We start from the raw sequence: 21,351 nt of genomic DNA on the forward strand, positions 1-21,351 counted from the left end.
AAAAAATGATCTTCTTTGGTAAATAAGTAGTATATGCCAATAATATGTCAACAATTCCATAAAAATATAGGATTAATACAATTATTTAATAAACATAGTTCTGATTCCAATTTAAATAATCATAATCACAATTATTCAGTTATGCAATTAACTGGCTGGTTAGCAAATGAATGTTTTCTTAGCATATGCATGAAAAACTGAGATAAGTTCTTTTCTTTCCAAGAAATGTTCAACAAAATTCTTCAGTGTTGAAAATTATTGGTGTTCCACCTCCGTGCGTTGGTGAGCACGTTAGACCATCCCTTTCATTATCATTAAAATCAGAAAGTACTCAATAAAGATAAAACAATATCACAACTCAGTCAACACTAATTTTAGCACTGTGATGGATCTAACATCCATATTCCTTACCTAGAAGGCTCGGCAATTAAATGGGCTATTAAAATAGCCTAATGTTGATACCATATTTTAGCTACCGTACTTACCTATCGTTTCGTCCAAAATTCCTCAGTGCCTGAAGACGAAAATCTTCAAACGGTGCGTGTTGCCAGTGATGCCATAGGGATTCGAGACCTGGTCGCTAACTGTGGCCTTTTATAAAGGCTCAAAGTCACAAAGCGGATGATGGCGCGAGCTATGCTTGGGGTTTCTCTGCATGATCGAATCAGAAATAAGGAGATCCTCAAAAGAACTAAAGTCACTGATATAGATCAGCGAATCACGAAGTTGAAGTGGCAATAAGCAGGCCACATAGTTCGCAGAGCCGATGGGTCCCAAGGTGCTGGAATGGAGACCCTGCACCAGAAAGCGCAGTGTTGATCCACCCCCCACTAGGTGACCGAAGATATCAAGCAGGTTGCAGGGAGTCGCTGGATACTCGCAGCTCTAGACCGTTTTATTTGAAAGTCCATGCAAGAGGCCTGTGTCCAGCTGTGGACGTCCATCGGCTGTTAATGATAATGATGATGATGATGATGATGATGATGATGATGATGATGATGATGATGATGATGATGATGATGATGATGATGATGATGATGAGTTACCTATAGTGGAAGCATTGGCTGACAAACTTATTGAAAATATGTAGGATAAGTTAAGTTATACCACAGAAATATGACAGTATTATTCCCTTGGGCAATAACGCCTGATGGTAAGCGATGATGCATCACGTGATAGAACGCGTTTTCCTAGAATAAGGATATTGCACCCATATTAAAGGTGACGAAAAAAAACACATATATGGAAGGGTGTTCCATATAATTCCAGTTCAATTAACAACAAAATTCCTTTATGTTGTTAAGGTTTATCAAATAAGTAATATAGAATACATAAAAAAATTAAAGGATTTTTTAATATGACACGATTGCTAACCTTTCTTAATTTTTAGTAGTCGTAAAAGAAAATTGTACTTTCACCAAAATAAAATAAATAAATTGATAAAGTAATATATGTCACGAAATTTTTGTAATAAAAATAAAATAAACGTGATCTAATAACACTTTATTGCTTTTTACTAACTTACTTACTTGTTTACTTTTCTAGATCATTCTTGTGTATTCAATCATCAGGTCTAATATTGCAATATGCGGGGCTTTATATTAATTATAGGCATGGTTTTTATTTCGAAAACAAATCTTTATGGTATAATAATATTTTTAAATTTTTAATTTTTAGATTACACAAACTTTTAAATAACAGATTTTGTTGATTAATTCGTGTTAAAGTAAATATGTGGTTAATAACAAATGAGAATCCTATCTATTTGCATGTAAAAAAGCAACAGTAATTATGTACACAAAATCCTGTCTCAAAATTTGTATATTCTGTATTTTTGATGTATTTAATTGAATTTTTAAACGTGTATGAAATTTATTTTTTTTGCAGTTAGTGGAGCCCCTACAAGTCAAGGTAATATTTAAAAATTTAAAAAAGCCTCTTTCCTTATCTTTATTTAAACACTATTGAGTATAATCAACATGTTTTTACAGTTATTCCTGTGGCAGTTCCTACTACGTCAGTGACTGGTAATATATTATAATCAGTACACAAATACATACATAAATAGAAATAAAATTGAAGTGAAGATGATTATTCACAGACAGATGTCTGTACTGCTAGATAGAGGGGCTTATTGTACATCATATAATAGACTTCATCAAAAAATCCATGGATCCCGCGGGATTTGCTAAAAACTGAATAACACGCGGACGGAGTCGCGGAAGTCCGCTAGTGTCAAATGTTACTTTCAAATTGTCAGATAATTTTTTACTTCTAATTTCATGTTAATTATTAATTAGGTACAAATAAAGCAAAATGTGCAAATTGGTATAATTTGTGCAAAAGTTTGAATAAATAACTTTATTCATTTTCTTTACAGCGGACCCTACCAATACTGCATCAGCAAAAAACACACAAACTACTAACATCATAGTGAACATCCAAGAACCTAAGGAACAAGCACAGGAACAAGTTAGTATTTAAACAATTTGAATGAAAAAGTAAGCGCTTAACGATATCAAATATAATATACTCACGGACGTACATAAGCGGAAACTAAAGAATTATTTTTGGGACAGCCTGTGTAGCGTCGCAGCACCGGTTCACTCACACTTTTATTTAACTACCCATAATGATTATTCCTGGTATTTATCCTCTTCTGTTTGTTAATCTGTTTATTTATCCTCTTCTGTTTATTAATAATGTTCTGTTTGTTCCTAAATATTGTATTATGCAATAATAACCAGTGCACAGTAAAACCAACTGTGGTTTGTGTTGCACTATGGTTAGGCTTGATTTAAATGTGTTGTTTGTTGAATAATAAATAAAATGAAAAAAAAAAGAATTTTCAAAATTGGTCCATAAATGACGGAATTATTGCTGGACATACATAAAAAAAAAGAAAAAAAAACATACATATAGCCAAAGGTAGAACCTCCTCCTTTTTGAAATTCGGTTAAAAATAATAGAGTGACTACAATCAAAAAAGATACAAATGGAAATGGGAAAATCTTACCAGAAATATTTTTTTTTTTAAATTAATAGAACAACTATATAATCCAAAGATTAGGACCTAGAGGTTCAAATTTGTACACAATAAAATAACAGTAACTCTTTGACTTTTTACATATTTGTTCCTTTAGTGGTGTCCCTTGGGCCATGGAGTGCCAAAAAAAATCTCTGAATTATGTCACCGCGGCTAATTGGCTCGACTGAACACAGAAGACAGAAGGGCAATAGGGCAATAGTCAAGCTATAGAAAATCTCCATTAAAGCTTCTTTATCTTCTAAAACCCAGTTACCGGGATATTTATTTTTCATTTTAATTATTTTTTTTACCTGCAGGACACGGCTGAAAAGAAATAAATATAAAACCAAAATACTCGACTTAATTTCTTAAATTGAGAAATTAAATGTCACGTGTATCAAACGGTGAAGGAAAACATCGTGAAGAAACCTGCATACCTGAGAATTTTCTTAGTTTTCTGCGTGTGTGAAGTCTGCCAATCCGCATTGGGCCAGCGTGGTGGACTAATGGCCTAACCCCTCTCATTCTGAGAGGAGACTCGAGCTCAGCAGTCAACCGAATGTGGGTTGATAACGACGATACTCGGCTTGATTTGTGAAGTTACTCATTTTCTTAATATTTTTATGTTTCAGGAAAAGCCAAGATGGGGGCGAAAGGATGGATGGGATAGAAGAAGACACCACCATGGGCTTAGAAAGCACTTAACACCTTGAATAAAACAATAAACACCAAATCAGTATCTGCATTTTTTTATTTTTTTATATCCGGGAATAAATTAGTGGACTGTGGGCTATAAAAAGGTGCTGGTGAGACGTATAAAAAATTCCTCTAGGGCTGGACAAACTACCTACCTTCCGATTATGTCCATCAGACCTGCTGCTGGAGACCAGTTTCCACACTAACACGTCGATACGGCGTTTGGAGACACACACTTGACCGCGGCCTTGATCTTTTTTTTTTAATTTTTTACAAGTTAGCCCTTGACTACAATCTCACCTTGACTATGCAATCCAAGCGATGGTGCAATCTAAGATGGAAGCCGTCTTACTTGTTAGGATTAGAATAAAAATCCAAACCACTCTTGGTTCCTACACTACTTCGTACCAGAATGCTAGGAAGTAAAACTATAAGAAATTGTAATTGTTATCAATTGTAAATTATGATACTGTATGACTTTTTCATTTCAAAAGAGCAACTGTTGAGTTTCTTGCCGGTATCTTCTCAGCAGAACCTGCCTTCCGAACCGGTGGTAGAATCTTTACAAATAGTCAACTGACGTGTCAAAAGTGCTTGTAAACTGAGCCTACTTGAAATAAATGATTTTTAATTTTGATTTTGATTTAGATCGCTTGATGGGTACGTCTTTGCCGGTAGGGTGGTTACTAGCCACGACCGAAGCCTCCCACCAGCTATACCTGGACCATTTAGGAAAACATCAATCGGCTCAGCCGGGATCGAACCCAGGACATCCGTCTTGTAAATTCACTGCGCATACCACAGCACCACAGAAGCCGTCTAGCCGTTCTATACCGATGAATCTATAGTTGTATTATCTATACTTAAAATAAAATCGTTATAGGTCAAATTCTGTACATTGAAGATACTTTGAATTTTTTGGAAGGCATTATATATCGTCGTCGTCATCAACCCATATTCGGCTCACTGCTGAGCTCGAGTCTCCTCTCAGAATGAGAGGGGTTAGGCCAGTAGTCCACCACGCTGGCCCAATGCGGATTGGCAAACTTCACACACGCAGAGAATTAAGATAATTCTCTGGTATGTAGGTTTCCTTCACCGATTGAGACACGTGATATTTAATTTCTTAAAATGCACACAACTGAAAAGTTGGAGGTGCATGCCCCGGACCGGATTCGAACCCACACCCCCCGGAATCGGAGGCAGAGGTCATATCCACTGGGCTATCACAGCTCTATATATATCAGCATTATATATACTGAAGCCAAAAATATTTTTTTTGTCTTTCTGTCTATCCGTATTTTTGTTGACCGGGCATCTCGCCAAAACTACTGAATAAATTCAAATGAAACTTCGCACGATGTAAAACCATAAAACAAAGAAGGCTGTAGGATACTTTTTGTCGCACAAATGATATCAGAAGGGGTTGAAACAGGGGTTGAAACAGGGTATGTGTACTACCAGAAATATAATCTCATTCAAGACATTTCAAAATTCAACCCCGAAAGGGTTAAAAAGGGGTTGAATTTATTTTTATTTAAATCGTTCATGTTTTGAGATATAGTCTTGTAAAACATGCAAACATATAAATAGAATAACAGACAAATAAATAGAACATATAAGTTATTTGTGAGTGTCATAGGCTATATTTTATACCCATATCTCCACGGGAACAAGAACTACTGGGATGAAACCACGGGGTTTCAACTAGGCTTAACACGTGACATCCTTATCCTACGTCTCAACATTTATGACACCGCTAATCTTCCAGCTTTTACTACTTTTTCACGATCTTTTTATTACTCTTTATCGCAATATCAAAGTTATTTTCCGAACATAATAAGATACAATACGTCGTGTACAAGAAAGCACATCCTTTTAATATTCTAACTTTTAATTATTTATTACTTATTGAAAAAAATTATGATTAAACATTCCATTAAATACAATAAGATCTTTTCATTATGAAGTTGAAAGCTTTTGTCCTAAATCTTATTATTCTATTGAACTTAACACGTTCGCTGCGTCACTGATTTTTCAGTACTTTACCAATACAATACGAGGTTTTTTGACCTCGTACTAAAACTTTTGTGGCGTGGTGCGAGGTTAATTGACCTCGTACCGTGCAACACGAGGTTAATTGACCTCGTACCGTGCAATACGTGGTTTTTTGACCTCGCACTAAAACTGTGGTGTGGTACGAGGTTAATTGACCTCGTACCGCAGTGAACGTGTTAATATATGGGATATGTGGTGCTCGTAAGTAAAAGATTTTCATGTATATTTTTTAGAAGTTTTAATGAAATAGCATAAAAATATTATTTTTTTTCTAATTTCAGCTTACTTCAGCGCCGTTGAAGGTATGAGAAATTTCCATTGTCCATTATTTAAAAAGCGTGAATACTTTAATGAGTTGTCGTTTCTTAAATTTTCTAAACCCAGTTTTGTATTGACATTTGTATTTACGAATTTTCTCTCCTTTGGTTTAGTTCACTGTTGGACTATGAAAGATTAAAAGAGATAATATTTATACGTATATGTGTACTACAATATTGTCTGTGTTTGCAATTGCTGAGCGAATTTTATCAGGAGAACATTTATGTTTAGGTATATTTTTAATCCCCTACGCAAACAGAGGTCGTAACTCATATACGGATGGAAACTAAGGTAGAAAACGCATGTCATTTCATAATCATAACTTATTTATTTTAAAATAGCGCACGCCCGCGACTTCGCCTGCGTTGAATTCAGTTTTTCACAAATCCCGCGGGAACCATGGATTTTTTCTAATATTTTAGCCTATGTGTTATTCCAGAGTAAAACCTATTTCCGTTCCAAATTTCAGCCAAATCGCTTCAGTAGCCGCAGCGTAAAGGACGAAAAAACATACCTACTTACACACAAACATTGGCCTTTATAATATTACTGTGATTAAGTAATGTTTTATAAAATGTTATTCAAAATAAATTTAGTATATCTAATTGTTCTACGCTTATTAATCAAATTTATTTTCATGAATATAAGTTCAAGTCAATTGTAATTATATTATTATTATTATAGGTGTGATTTGATTAGCAATTTATACCCTCAGTTTTAATTTGTTGGTAAACATTGAATATGGCTTCAAAAAAATTCTAAATTCATTTATTTCAAGTAGGCTCACTTTACAAGCACTTTTGATACGTCAGTTGACTATTTGTAAAGATTCTACCACCGGTTTGGAAGGCAGATTTTGGTGAGAAGAAACCGGCAAGAAAAAAAAACAGTTGCTCTTTTTTTTTTTAAAAAAAACAGACAATATTTTAATTTACAATTGTTTTTTTTACAATTTCTTATAGTTTTACTTCCTGTGTGAAGGTGGAAGCTGTGTGTTGTATATAAAGTGCTAGAATAAATCACTTATTATAATTTCCAGTGACCGCCGTTAGCTCTGCATCCTCATCGTCGAATGGCGCAGATGCTCTTACAGGAACATATCAAAGCTTCGGCACTGGCAGTCCTAGGTTCACTCCAACGAATATGTTCCCCCTATGTTTCCCTGTAAGTCTTTAAATTATTACATGTAAAATTAAAAATAAAAATTGCAAACAACTAAATAATTGTATTGACAATTAAAAGTTTATACGACAAAAATTTAAAAGATTTTTATGTTTGGTAACGAAATTGTCAACTCGAATAAATACCCTTTTATAATTTATATCATCAGAGTTATTAATATTTTTAATTTTTATGAAATAATGTAAGCTTTTTTAAGAACTTTGAATATTAAAGTTTATTTGAATAATTCTAACTTTCAGTTCTGCGATGACGAATGAAAGTTTTTAAAATAGGTAAGTATACTTGCAGACCACCATAGACCTTATTTTACCATACCTTATCAGCCGATAGACTTCCACTGCTGGACATAGGCCTCTTGCATGGACCTCCAAGCACAACGGTCTCGAGGCGCCAGCATCCAGCGGCTCCCTGCAACCCGCTTGATATTGTCAGTCCACCTAGTGGGGGGTCGGCCAACACTGCGCTTTCTGGTGCGAGGTCGCCATTCCAGCACCTTGGAACCACAACGTCCATCGGCTCGTAGCCCATAGGTATTTAAGTACTATGTACCTACTATTTAATAACATTAATACTTTTTTATCCTAGTATCATTAATTTGGGGATAGTTGGATACAACCAATGTTTATAATCTACCTTTAAAAAATAAAAATATGTAGGTAAATAAATAAATAATGTTGTAAGGCGAGACAAGTTTGTAAATCGAATCTGTGATCAATTGAAATATTAATCTTCAATTGTAGTTGACCACATTATAAATTAGGTATAATTAATATATAAAATAAATATTCACTACTCCACTGTTTAAAATATTTAAATATTTCTTGAATATAATTTTTATTTCAGGTACGTCGTAGGTCGTCGTGTGTGCAATTAAAAAATATTGCAATGAAAATTTATATTTTTATAATACTAAATTTGATAATTAATAAAGGTAACTTATGGAAATAAATCACTTCTTATAATTTATTAGTTACTTGAGACGCAGACATTGTGTTTGTTTATGGATAGTTTTTCACCTACAGTAAAAGACCTTTAAGGTTCTTCAAAAAAAGCTGAAAAAAAACATTAAAATATGTTAAATGTACCTAATTAAAAATGGTTTTTGGTTTCATCATCATCTTCTTTCCCTTATCCCACTTAAGTAGGGTCGGAAAAATATATCATTCTATTCCATTCATCTCTATTACTCGTCAACTCATCATCCACTCCCTTTATACACATGTCCTCTTTCAGCCAATCCAGCCATCTCTTCTTTGGCCTTCCTCTCCTCTTATGTCCTTCCACTTGCACATTCAATGTTTTTCTAGTAATATGACTTTCCTCCCTACGCATTACATGTCTATACCAAGCTAACCTTCAACTCCTCAATCTTTCTGTCACCGGCGCCACTTTCAGTTGTTTGTTGGATAATAAAAATTAGTATTTTATCCATCTTAGCTTTTGGATATCTTTTTCATTGTACTTTCCAGACGCAGTTTCTAGTTTATAGTACAAATAATTAAATAGGCATTTTTGGGTCTGTTTGGTTTTTTTTTTATTTAATAGGTAGCTTAGGCACTCCTTTTCCTCTAGAAATGTTATGTTTTTAATACTTATCCACTGATACTCAAAAATGCTAGCTCGTATGCATCAGGCATACACTAAAACTTTTCTCTTATTACGTACGATTCACATACAAAGATAGGAAGTCTCATCATCATCATCATTATCAACCCATGTTCGGCTCACTGCTGAGCTCGAGTCTCCCCTCAGAATACGAGGGGTTAGGCCAATAGTCCACCACGCTGGCCCAATGCGGGTTGCCAGACTTCACACACGCAGAGAATTACGAAAATTCTCTCGTATGCAGGTTTCCTCGATGTTTTTCCTTTACCGTTTGAGACACGTGATATCTAATTTCTTAAAATGCACACAACTGAAAAGTTGGAGGTGCATGCCCCGGACCGGATTCGAACCCACACCCTCCGGAATCGGAGGCAGAGGTCATAATATCCACTGAGCTATCACGGCTCAAAGCATAGGAAGTCTAGGAAACGAAAAACGTGACGAATACTTTTTGCGCTCGTCTTAGAAGAAAAGACTATTTCAATAAAATTATTTCAATTATTATATTATAACTAATTAGATATTTATTAATTATCTCTACATTTATCTATGTACCTATTCGTATACTTAAGTAATAACGTTTTTTATGAGTTCAAATAAGTTTAATGTTTCTTCATTAGTCACGATTTGATGTTGAAAAAATTAGTTTTTTGTTACAGTCGTGATCTATACTAAAACTAAAAGCTGACTAATAAAATACACATAAATGGTAAAACACTTAAAATTGTGTAAACATGATAAACAAAATAGAGATCTCACTTATGTTACAAAGAATGTTCATAAAATATACAAATAATAAAGGTTATTTAACTATACCTATCTATTTTCAAATTCATATTCATATAAATGTGTATGTACCATGAAAATAAACTTTAACTTAAAAACTGATGAGTATTATTGTTTCAAATTATCAACTATTATTTTCTATACTTATAATGAAAAATATGATCTATAAAAAAATTATAAGATAAACAAAATATTATATTGCATTACAGGGCTCCCTTTTATAAGAATATGTGATCTGGAACTTAGATACACCATGCTGACGGAATTTAGATCGGCGGACTTAATAAGATTATGATATTTTTTTTACATGCTAATATTTTTCGCTGTGCCTCTATAGTTTCAAATAGATCGCACACAAATTTATACAATTACTTCGTAAAAAAAGCGTATCGTAAAGATTCACATTACTCCCTTTAAACATTGTTCATAATATACGATTTATTTGACTAGTTTTAATTTCCCCATAACATAAGTTTATGTATAGTAATTTATTCCTATTTTCTGTTTGGATACATAGATATGCCTCTTTGATTTATATAATTGATACAATGTTGGGCAAAAAATAGTGAGATGTTATTACCTCCAAATTAATGTAAAACTATCAGCAGAAATGCGGACTAAATATCTAACTACGTTTACAACTAAGAACTAAAAGGACTATTTCAGTATGTTTTACTATATTATTATGTATAATTCAATACATTTTTAATTAAATTCAATTAGTTAACATTAACATACCTATACGTATATACCATAAAGGTTTCGTTCTATAATTAAAGATTATCTATTTTATCTCGAAACCCAGTCTTCAATGTCATTACATACACATAGCCGGACATAGGTTAAAAATATGGTAATAACATCTCACTGTCTCAGACATAATTCAAACAATTGGAAAAAGGATATAAAAAATACCTCGTCTTTACTTCGCTAAAGGGATAAAATCGTATCGTAAAGATAAAAAATTTTAACATGGAGTCACACATTCACAAAGTTTCTATGAATTAGAGCGTATTCAACATTAAAAATTAATAACAATGCTACGTCTCGTATTTGTGAGTAGGTATGCTTAAATTGTCTATTAATTAACTAAATTTTGCTTATTCATGGATATAATACACACACAGAGTGTGAATGTGTGTGCAAAAATAATTTACAAAATATTTACATGTTCGTGGAAAAATGGCAACTCTTTCACATGATTTCTTTAATTTTGTTCAAAACCAGCTGAATTTCCTCCATGGATTGGATAATGTGTAGCCGCGGTCAAAGCGGATGCTTCGAATCCAGTCAAGGTATGCTAGCAGTTTTCGTTGTTCTAATGTTCCTTCGCCATGGATCCTGACGTGGACTGGCTGTATGGAGTGCACAGCGCAGTATCTGCAGCGTGCTCTCTTGGGTGGACCTAGAATCAATACGTACAAATATAATTGAAGTGTCTGTCTGCTTTTTTTAAAAAATATGTCTGCCTATTTGTCAGAAGTAAGTAATCTTTGGAACGGCAGAACTGATTTTAATGGGACGTTAACTAGAAGATAGACTAGGTTATTTGCCTTAACTGTTTACACCGGAAAATGCATGGTTCCTGGGGATTTGATAAAAATTTAATTAAACGTAGATGAAGTCGCGGGCGTCCGCTAATATATACACATCATGGAGTTAGGGCCTATACAAACAAGTCATAGTCACTGACAGTGTGCTGTCAGGGACGTGAAACAAGCTTTAAAATTTAGATTTATAGTTTTAATTGAGTATCTAGATTTAGTATCTAGATAGCATTTTTCAAAGAAGTATTTATAATTACTTAAAATGCCTTTATACTATACATATTATGTCAGTAAGTTTGTATGTCTGCAATTTTATAATTTACAAAAAAAGTTATACATAATATTTACAAGAAATTAAAAGTGTTATTTGAAGAAAATCAACATACCTGTGCCTTGACCGTGGATTCACCATCAATTACTATCCAAACACCATAACCAAGAAAATTACCATAAGACATTTCTTATATGAAAGTCAGATCATGCTGTCAGATTAAGGATCTATCCAGATACATCAGAGGCAGGAACAAAACACCCGTCAATCACTTTTATTTACACGTCTCGAACAAATAAACATAAGTCTTTTCAAGTTATCCAGATTATAATCTAACAGTATGATGGATTTTGGATAATATATAAGTTTACAAAACGTGTTGAGTTTTTGTGTCGATGCATCGAGATAACTTGAAAATACAAATATTTATTTGCTAGATATAAAATATATACTGATATATACTGAGTTGCAAAATAATTTTATACTGGTAGGTATATATAAAAATTTTCTGATGATAAAAACGGATGGGAACAATTTGATTAGCGTCCCTGACAAGCGTACTTGATATGTCTGAATAGACCATTATAGGCAGCCATTGTACAACATGCAAAGGAGATATTTATTAAAATTTTACCATACACATAGTGCTGTTTTACTGTTTGCATTTATTTGATTTTGCACTAAAATATACTAATATTACAAAAAATCAACAGTTTGTCTGTCTTTTACCTTTTCACGACTGAATTCATCGAACTGTTTTATAAAATTTAGTTTAAATATAAATGAGACCTTTGAAAAGAACAAAAGCTACTGGTCGCGAAAATAAAAATATAAATAAATCTGCATAGAATTTAAATAAGGGTTGAAAGTTTCTATGAAAATTCTTCATTTTTCAAATCATACACGGAAATTGACGATTGTTAAAATGTTTTTCTAGCGGACGAAGTTCAAGTGGTAAAATAAAATTAACAACCAAAATATCAGTGTTTTAGTCATATCTAATAGGTATAATCATAGATATAATGAAAACGTATTCTTTGTATGACCATGGAGTGATTTCCGTAGCGCCTTTCCCTTTAAAATACCCAATATCTAGTCATATTACCTATATCCGTATATCAAAGAAATAATATTGTTATTTTTATTATTTAGATTATATGCCTAGAATGTCTAAACTTAAATATCGTTTGTCTAAACATTCCTAAAATTTAAATCATATCCCTATCGAGGACAGGTTCTTACATTACTTTAATTATATTTAATTAATTATGTTTTGTTATTTAAACATATTTTCTCAAAGACATTACTAAATTTTGCTAATGTAAAAAAAATAACGCCATCTATCAGTAGTAGCCTAAACTAGCATCTCACGATATTAATTCGATATTTTTATGGTAGCCAATAATTTTTATTTATTAATAAACCTTGTATTTATTCTACAAAAAAAACTTAAATTATTAATTATTATTACTAAGTATATTTATGAGATATAGAAATAGGAACTCGCATCAATAATTTCATTAAAAAGTTTGATTTTTTCCCAAAGTTTTGTTTAACGAACAGGTATCTACATAAATATACTTTTAATTTAAACACAAATTAGTTCTAATCTTCCTCGAGTGAAACCGAATGGATATCATCAATTTGAATATCAAAAGAATTTTGTCTCCAAAATTTCATCTCCTATTTTCCAAAGGCAGCATTTTCTCTTTGAAGGTAACCCGAGGTTTTAGGTTTTTTATCGAGACGGTGGCGGTGACGGATTCCTGCATAATGGCCGTATCGAATACAAAGCAGGAGGCATTACCCGAAAAAGAATCTAATTTAAAAATAAATAGCCCTTCTTAGATAGTGAAACGTAATATATTATGCTGATGCTATCTTCTTATGTCTTGTTTATAAGAAAACTCCAATATGGTATTTGGAGATTTCGTATAGGAGTAATATTTTCTTTCAGTATACATTTATTAGATGGCGAGACTATAATAGTCCGTGTGTGCCGTGGCCTGACACGCACTTGGCAGGATTTTCAACTTAAGCCGTAACCGAATCCTGGAACTTTTCACTTGAAATCTCCTATTTCCACCAAAGCGGGAGAATTTTTAAAACGTCTCTCTCCGCGTCGTGTTCCTCATTACTGAGGGTCGTGACCCCTATCACACATTCATAACTTTTTTCCGCACGATGTCACGCCATGCGGCTCGGCTTTTCGCGACTTGTAGAGCATCGTGTACTTTTGTATCGAGAGTGGTGCGGATTTGATCTGATCAACGCATCGGGCTACGTCCCCGAGGTCTCTTTCCTTCCACTTTGCCAGTGATAACAAGTTTCTCTAGGTTATCTCCTTCTCTCCTGGCAATGTGACCGAAGTACTCAAGGATCCTCTGAAGACAGGCGGTGGAAAGTCTTTTCGAGATGTTGAGTTGTTTCAACACCGATACATTGGTCCTATGCACTGTCCACGGAATACGGAGCATTCTTCGCCAGCACCACATCTCAAAGGCATCTATGCGATGCCGATCAGCTGATTTGATAGTCCATGTCTCAGCTGCATATGTGAATATTGGAAAGATTAGAGTCCGGACAAGACGCATTTTTGTGTTTAAGGAGATGTTCCTGTCTTTCCAAATTTTATGCAGTTGAGACATGGCACTTTTGGCCATCCCAATTCTTCTGCGAATTTCCATCTCACATGATCCTGTGTTTGTTATATTGGAACCCAGATATATGAAATTTTGAACTATTTCAAGATTCAAAGAGCCAGTGAGTTGTAATTTATTGGCGCGATCAACAACCATTAATTTTGTTTTCGATTTGTTTATGGAGAGACCCATTTCTTCGCTTACACGTGCCATTCTGTTCAATAAAGATGTCATCTCTCCCTCCGATGCTGCTAAGAGAGTTGTGTCATCAGCGTAGCGTAAATTGGTTAACTTTGCTCCACCAATGCTGATGCCACCATCCCAGTCTTCGAGAGTTCGTCTCATTATATACTCTCCATATATATTGAACAGAATAGGAGAAAGCACACAACCCTGCCTAACACCTTTGCAGAACTTGAAAGTGTTGGATGTAACCTCATCTATTCTTACAATTCCTGTGCTACTGCTGTACAGGTTTATGAGCAGTGTTACTAGATGTTGTGGCACTCCCAGGTCTGCAAGCACTCCCCACAAACAACTCCAGTTAACGCAATCGAAAGCTTTGCTATAATCAACAAAGCACATAATCATTGGCGTATTGAATTCGTATGCTTTCTCGATTAGCTGTCGCACATTTAAAATTTGTTCTCGGGTGCCTTTGCCTTTGACGAAACCAGCTTGTTCCTGAGGAATTTGCCAATCTAGGTAATGACGAATGCGGTTGTTAATAATATACAATAGTACTTTGCTGGCATGGGAGATTAGTGACAAAGTACGATAGTGATCACATTTCCGTGTCGAGCCTTTTTTGTGCAGAGGAACTACGACTGACATAGCCCAATCATTTGGCCATTCACCTTTTTGCCAAATTAAGTCGCAAATCATATGCAGCATATCGATACCGGTTTCCCCTAGAGCTTTCAATGCCTCAGCTGTAATGTTGTCTGACCCAGGAGCTTTTTTCATCTTAAGCTTGTTTAACGCAGCAATGATCTCTGATCGGAGGATTGATGGTTCTAACTCCAAGTTGTTACAGTTAGTGTGATGTGTTGTTTCTGGATCACTGGAATCATTGTACAGATTTTCGCAATAACTACGCCACCTTTCAGCTATTGCGTCAAGCTCAAGTAAAAGTTGACCCTCGGAGTCTTCCACGACCCACGTTTTTGGTTTGAACTGCCTAGACAAGAGGTGAACCTTCTGAAACAGGTCCGATGTTTCAAGTTTTAGAGAGTGACGTTCAATTTCGCGGCAGATGTCTTGAATAAATTGGTTTTTATCGTCTCGACAACTTTTCAGGATGTCCTTACATATATTCGCATAATCGTCCATCACTACTGGGTTCTGAAGTCCTTTCAGTTTAATTTCTTTTCTCTTGTCTATTAGTTTCCAGGTGCTATGCGTTAGCCATTGTTGCTTTCTAGGTTTAGCTACTCTAGACTTTGCGATATTTCTAAGGGTGTCCGTTGTACAAGTCTTGAGATGTTCCCAAAGTGAATTAGCATTCGAATGCAATGGAGGATTATCCTTTAGTTTGTTTTCTATTGTATTCTGAAAAACAAAACGCTCCGAGGCATCAAGTCGCTTCATAGGGAGAACTCGCTTCTTGGGTGCTTTCAGTCGAAGTGCGAAGTCCGCTACCAGAAGGTTATGATCAGAGCCACACTCTGCTCCAGGAAAAGTCTTCGTATTCGAGACAGAAGTTCGCCATCTAGAGTCTATAATTAGATAGTCTATTTGATTTCTGACTCTATCACCCGGTGATTTCCAAGTGTACAAACGCCGTGGGTGATGTTGAAAACACGTGTTCAAGATAGTCAAACTTCTGTCTATGCAGAATTCTATGAGTTTAACACCTCTTTCATTTCTGATTCCGAGACCATATTTTCCCACAGTTGTCCTGATGTGGTCATCAGCTATCGTACTTCCAACTTTGGCATTCCAATCACCAATGATCATCGTTACTTCGCGGCTAGGTATTTTATTCAGGGCGGTTTCAAGAACTCTATAAAAGTTATCTATCTCGTCCTCTGAGGCCTGTGAGGTAGGAGCGTATACCTGAACAATGTTAAGTTTACATGGTTTGGTGTTTATTTTTACAGTTATTATTCTATCAGAAATAGGGTTATATCCAAGAACGTATTGATTCAGTTTCGGAGGTATCAATACGCCCACGCCATGATGACTGGAGTCTTCAGATCCGCAAAAGTACATGGTATTGCCGGAGGCAGTTCTGAAATGACCTTGACCACGCATATGTGTTTCGCTGATGCCTAATATTGAAATGTTATGGATTTCCATTTCCTTTTCCACGATGCTCAGTTTACCCGGTCCTAGAAGGCCTCTGACGTTCCAAGTGGCAATACGGCGGTTGGCTCGTATTGAAGTCTTGCACAAAGTATGTTTCTTGCCGTCAGTAGTATTTCCGTTTAGAGACACCTGGTGGCACGTATCTCCAACAGCTTCGGTCGCATATTTCACACCATCCAGCCCGGGTACTGAATGGCGCCGAGCGTTAGTCGGGTCGTCCAACAAACACATTCCATTTCTGTTTGCTGTCATAGTAGATTGGGGTTTTCTTGGGATTAATAATGTGGTGGGCTCCCAGATCCTTCCACATCAGTCTTTTAAAAGAGTTTTATCTCTTTGCGGCCACTGGAGACCGTTTTGTGTCGGGTTAATTTAACCGTCGCCCGAGATTCGACGTTGCTGCGCATTTTGCACCACCCAAAAAACGGTTTTAAAACGTATCATACTTTTTTATATTAATATCTCATGTTTTCTAGTAGATGAATAAAATACTGATTACAATCTTTGTAATACAAGATAAAGGTAATACAGACATTCAAAAATTTTATTTATCATTAATAATATTATTAAAATTTTATTTACATAATTTTGAAAAAGTCAAGGCAAAAATGCGTATTTATATCGGTGTCCTTTTATGAGGTTATTATTGTGTTTGTGTAAATTATTATTGACACAACATTATATTATTTAAATCAATATTCACAGGGGTAAGTTTATCAACACGTTTAAAACAATTTTTAATCGTCACCAATTATCCATTTCCCCTCCAAAAATCTTGTGCTAAGAGTGCTCACAACTAAAGTGCAACGGTCGAGAATCGAACCCAGAATCTCTCGTCCGTTTAACCGTGAACTAAAAAACCTGGTGACAAAGGTGCACCTACCAGCTAATAGACGCCTGCGAATATATTTGAATTCTGAATTTTAAAACTGTTCATTATATGTGGTAGTTTATGGTTCATAATTACATGAATTTGTTGTATGGAACTTTCATTTATCTTGCGCCGTAAAATGAGCTATGCACAGTTATAACGGGAGAGCCTGATGAGCCAACGTCCTTGAGGTCCGGTAGAAGATTGGACGACTCAATCTTCGAATCAAACGATAAGCATAACTTCGAAGGATCTCTGATGAAGTTGGCGGCAAAACCACCAGATCAAGCTAATCATGTTGATCTGGTGAAATTATAATTCTGTGGTCCTAGTAAGTTGTCCTAGTAACTACTAAAAAAATCCTAGGCAGTTAGTGGAAGTCTCGATAATCAGTCCACTCGACTAGTTGTAAGTATTACTTAAATTAACACCACCATGTAATTTATTCAAAGAGAAACATTTATATCTTGTATATTACTAAGATGCCTTGTTTATTTGTATATAGCTATGTACAAGCAAAAGAATTTAATGTGGAAAATAAAAACAATGTTATAAATTACCATTTTTTTTATTTATTATTTACATATTATCATTTGAAACTGTAAACGCAATCGTACAAATAATTTAACTCCCAATACACACTTTTTTAAATTAAACTATTATTGTTATATGTATATGAATAAAATGTTAATAATACCTATTTATAAATAAGTATTCCATCGCTTGCACACACATTATCACAGTTTTTGCACATTATTTACAAGTTATCATTTGTACTATAGTACTGTACATGCATATGGTTTACATTTTACACAACTATTATTTTGTATGGAAAAAGGTACATGTGGATTAATATTAATTCTATTATAATTATATACAAAATGTTTTATCTTCTGCCGTAGAAACCTCTGTAGAAATATCTTGGCACAACTGCTCCTGAAATTAAGAGACATCGTGTTAATGTACATGTATGTAGAGTCATGATAGCCCAGTGGATAGGACCTCTGCCTCCGATTCCGGAGGGTGTTAGTTCAAATTCAGAGCATGCACCTCCAACTTTTCAGTTGTGTGCATTTTAAGAAATTAAATAATACGTGTCTCAAATGGTGAAGGAAAACATCGTGAGGAAACCTGCATACCAGAGAATTTTCTTAACTCTCTGCGTGTGTGAAGTCTGATAATCCGCATTGGGCCAGCGTGGTGGACAATTGCCCTAACCCCTGTCATTCTGAGATAAAAAACTCGAGCTCAGCAGTGAGCCGAATATGGGTTGATAATGATGTCCATGTATGTATTATTCTTAAGAATATTTGCCATATCTTTTGTTAATATGACCAATATTCCTATTCTTCTCCAGATAGTCGGGAAGGTCTGTATTAGGACTGGGTACGACAGTAGACCAACGGGGCGGGATCGAACCACCACCCCTCGGTGATGAGTCCGACCACTTTACCGCTGAGCTATTGAGGCTCTTATATGTAAGAGTTGTCAACCTGTAGTTTTTTTAGATTAGTCAACAAGGGTTTTTAGTGTTAACTTTTTTTTAGCAGTCACGGGATACGAACAAGGTATATAAAAAGTGAAGCTTAGCAAACATAGCCTTTTTAAAGAATTTCTTTTGATCTTTTCTGTAAACCTTCTTTTAATTTTTAAAAAATTCAACTAGTTTTTAAGATATTTGCAAAAACCAAACCCCTGTTAATAATCTCTCAATAGTTTAGTCTCAAAAGCAAAAAACGACATCGAGAAGTTAGATTTTATCTAGACCACTGTCATACCTACTTCGTGATTGCTAAAAAAATTGGCGAAAAAGCACTTTGTAAACTAGAGTATTGTTAGCTATCCCCCATTCTATTTCCACGAAATAAAAGATTATGTAAATAAAATTGAAGTGTTACATACTAATTGTGTTGTTCATAACATGCTGTCTTTGTATTATAGAGATGTTACAGGACATTTAAGACGAATCCACTCTTATGAGTATACATATAGTAATTTGGCTAGGCAGGGAGAACAACACGAGCAGAGAACGTTGAGTGTTGAGCGATTGTCAAGGAATGCCTTAACCCTACATCCTGTAGTCACAAGTTCAGGACTCTGCTCGGAGTTTTTCTCTCTACCACGCGATGAACCCGGCACCCGCACGGTGAATCCATGGAATGCTAAGATATTCGTCTCTATGAAATGCACAGAATTGAATATGGGCTAATTGAATACATTTTGTACCTATGTATCACGATAGACACCGTGTATCATGTTAAAGAATATTGAATCCCAAGTTTGTTGGTAATTAAGATAACTTGTAGCTAAATAAATTGTTACGTAGGTAAATAAATGTAGCTGTTACAAAATAATCACAGAAGATAGTTTTATAAGAAATATGAATGCACTATTTTTCTACAATTGATTGGTTTCCAAATCCTTTGGTAGCAGCATTAGATAATCCAGTCTTCTTGGGACATAACTCCGAACTCTTTCAACCGGTGAAAAAACTGTGTTGAAGCCTCTGAAAAATATAAAAGGGTTTTAAGTCAAACTTATTGAATTGTAGATTAAAATTAAAAAAATATATTTTTAATCGCTTACTGAGGAATCACTTGGTCCGACTGACATTTTTTTCTAAAAACCTTATTTTTCCGACCAGCAGATTTTTCTGATATTCTTCTTTTTACGGTCGACATTTTTTTTCTGAAAACCTTACTTTTCTGATTAATATATATTTTTTTTTGTATCAAAAGGCAGAAATTCGTACTAAGCTAATCTTCAAAATTTTATATTAAGTACTAAATAATACCTCAAACTACTTTCAGAGATAACAAAAGTGAAATGAAATTCGAAAATTTAAGTTTTAGAGTACAAGTAGATTCCGAATTTACAGTTGCAAGCTTAACCTTTTGCATTTTTTCACAAAATATGAGCATGTTAGTCATATTTACAGATTCCTTTAAAAAATACTTAATACTAGCGAACGCCCGCGACTTCGTCCGCGTGAAATTCAATTTTTCACAAATCCTGCGAGAACCGTGGATTTTTCCGGGATGAAAAGTAGCCTATGTGTTAATCCAGAGTAAAATCTATTTCCATTCCAAATTCCAGCCAAACCGCTTCAGTAGCCACACCGAAAAAGAGGAACAAACACACTTACACACTTAGGTACACACTTTCACACTTCACACAAACTTTCGCCTTTATAATATTAGTAGGATTCCAATTTGAAAGTAAAAGAAAAATTTAAGTCGTTTCGAAGACGTTGCTAATATTTTGTACAATAGAATTATTTCGCAGAATTTAGTATAAGAGTTAAAAATAAAATGCTTGTGTCGTGTCACAAAGTGTCCAAACACAAAAATATCAAAGCGAGGGTAGTATCACAAGAGCGACGCGCGGAAGTAGCGTCTCGACGCCGCGGCGCCCGCTGAAGGGTTGCACCGTCACAAATCAACTTATAGGCCGAGAGCTAGTGCACACATTTTCAGGTACATTATACATACCTACTAACAGACCTAACCTAACCTAACATCACGTGTCTTAAACGGTGAAGGAAAACATCGTGAGGAAACCTGCATACCAGAGAATTTTCTTAATTCTCTGCGTGTGTGAAGTCTGCCAATCCGCATTGGGCCAGCGGGCTCTTTTAACTTTCATATTTCAAATAATTTACACAAAACTTAAATAAATTATTATTATTGTTCATCAAATCACTTTTTTTTGTTGTATAGTACAACAACAAAAAAAATGTTTGCAAGTACGCATTTTTTAACTATCTGCACATCACAAAATTATATAGAAGATTATTAAAAGTACGTTAAAAACAACAATATTTTATACTAGAGATAGGGCACCAGCGCATCAAATCTGAGGAGGACAAATGTGCATAATTGTCTTAATTTCATTTAGTCCCTTATTAAACAACGAAACTTATTTAAACAAATAATACCTAAATATAATGTCTACAATGTCGAGTTGTGTGTTCAAGTGTAAAAACTACTACTACTCAAACATATAATGTAAGCTCGGAAGGTTTAGTGGCGTAAAAT

At 34.7% G+C, this 21,351-nt stretch overlaps 1 protein-coding gene and 1 long non-coding RNA gene across 3 annotated transcripts in view; one reads left to right on the plus strand and one right to left on the minus strand.

Annotated features, from left to right (window-relative positions):
- The first annotated feature begins 66 nt into the window (after nt 1–66).
- On the plus strand, nt 67–9,823 carry LOC128198362 (uncharacterized). The gene is made up of 2 exons (XR_008251092.1): nt 67–2,472; nt 3,661–9,823. It is a non-coding gene; the product is annotated as an uncharacterized LOC128198362 (long non-coding RNA).
- The window catches only part of LOC112044397 (uncharacterized), a 75,046-nt gene continuing 61,859 nt past the window's right edge, over nt 8,165–21,351 (minus strand). The window contains exon 5 of one of the 2 annotated variants that reach the window (XM_024080233.2): nt 8,165–11,078. In XM_024080233.2, coding sequence (XP_023936001.1) covers nt 10,891–11,078 — 188 coding nt within the window. In that variant the 3' untranslated portion in view covers nt 8,165–10,890. Of the gene's footprint in view, nt 11,079–17,863; nt 18,251–21,351 lie in introns of those variants that run through there. The other variant, XM_024080242.2, reaches the window with a different exon arrangement.

The sequence above is a fragment of the Bicyclus anynana genome, chromosome 9 (genome assembly GCF_947172395.1).
Source record: "Bicyclus anynana chromosome 9, ilBicAnyn1.1, whole genome shotgun sequence".
Lineage (NCBI taxonomy): Eukaryota > Metazoa > Arthropoda > Insecta > Lepidoptera > Nymphalidae > Bicyclus > Bicyclus anynana.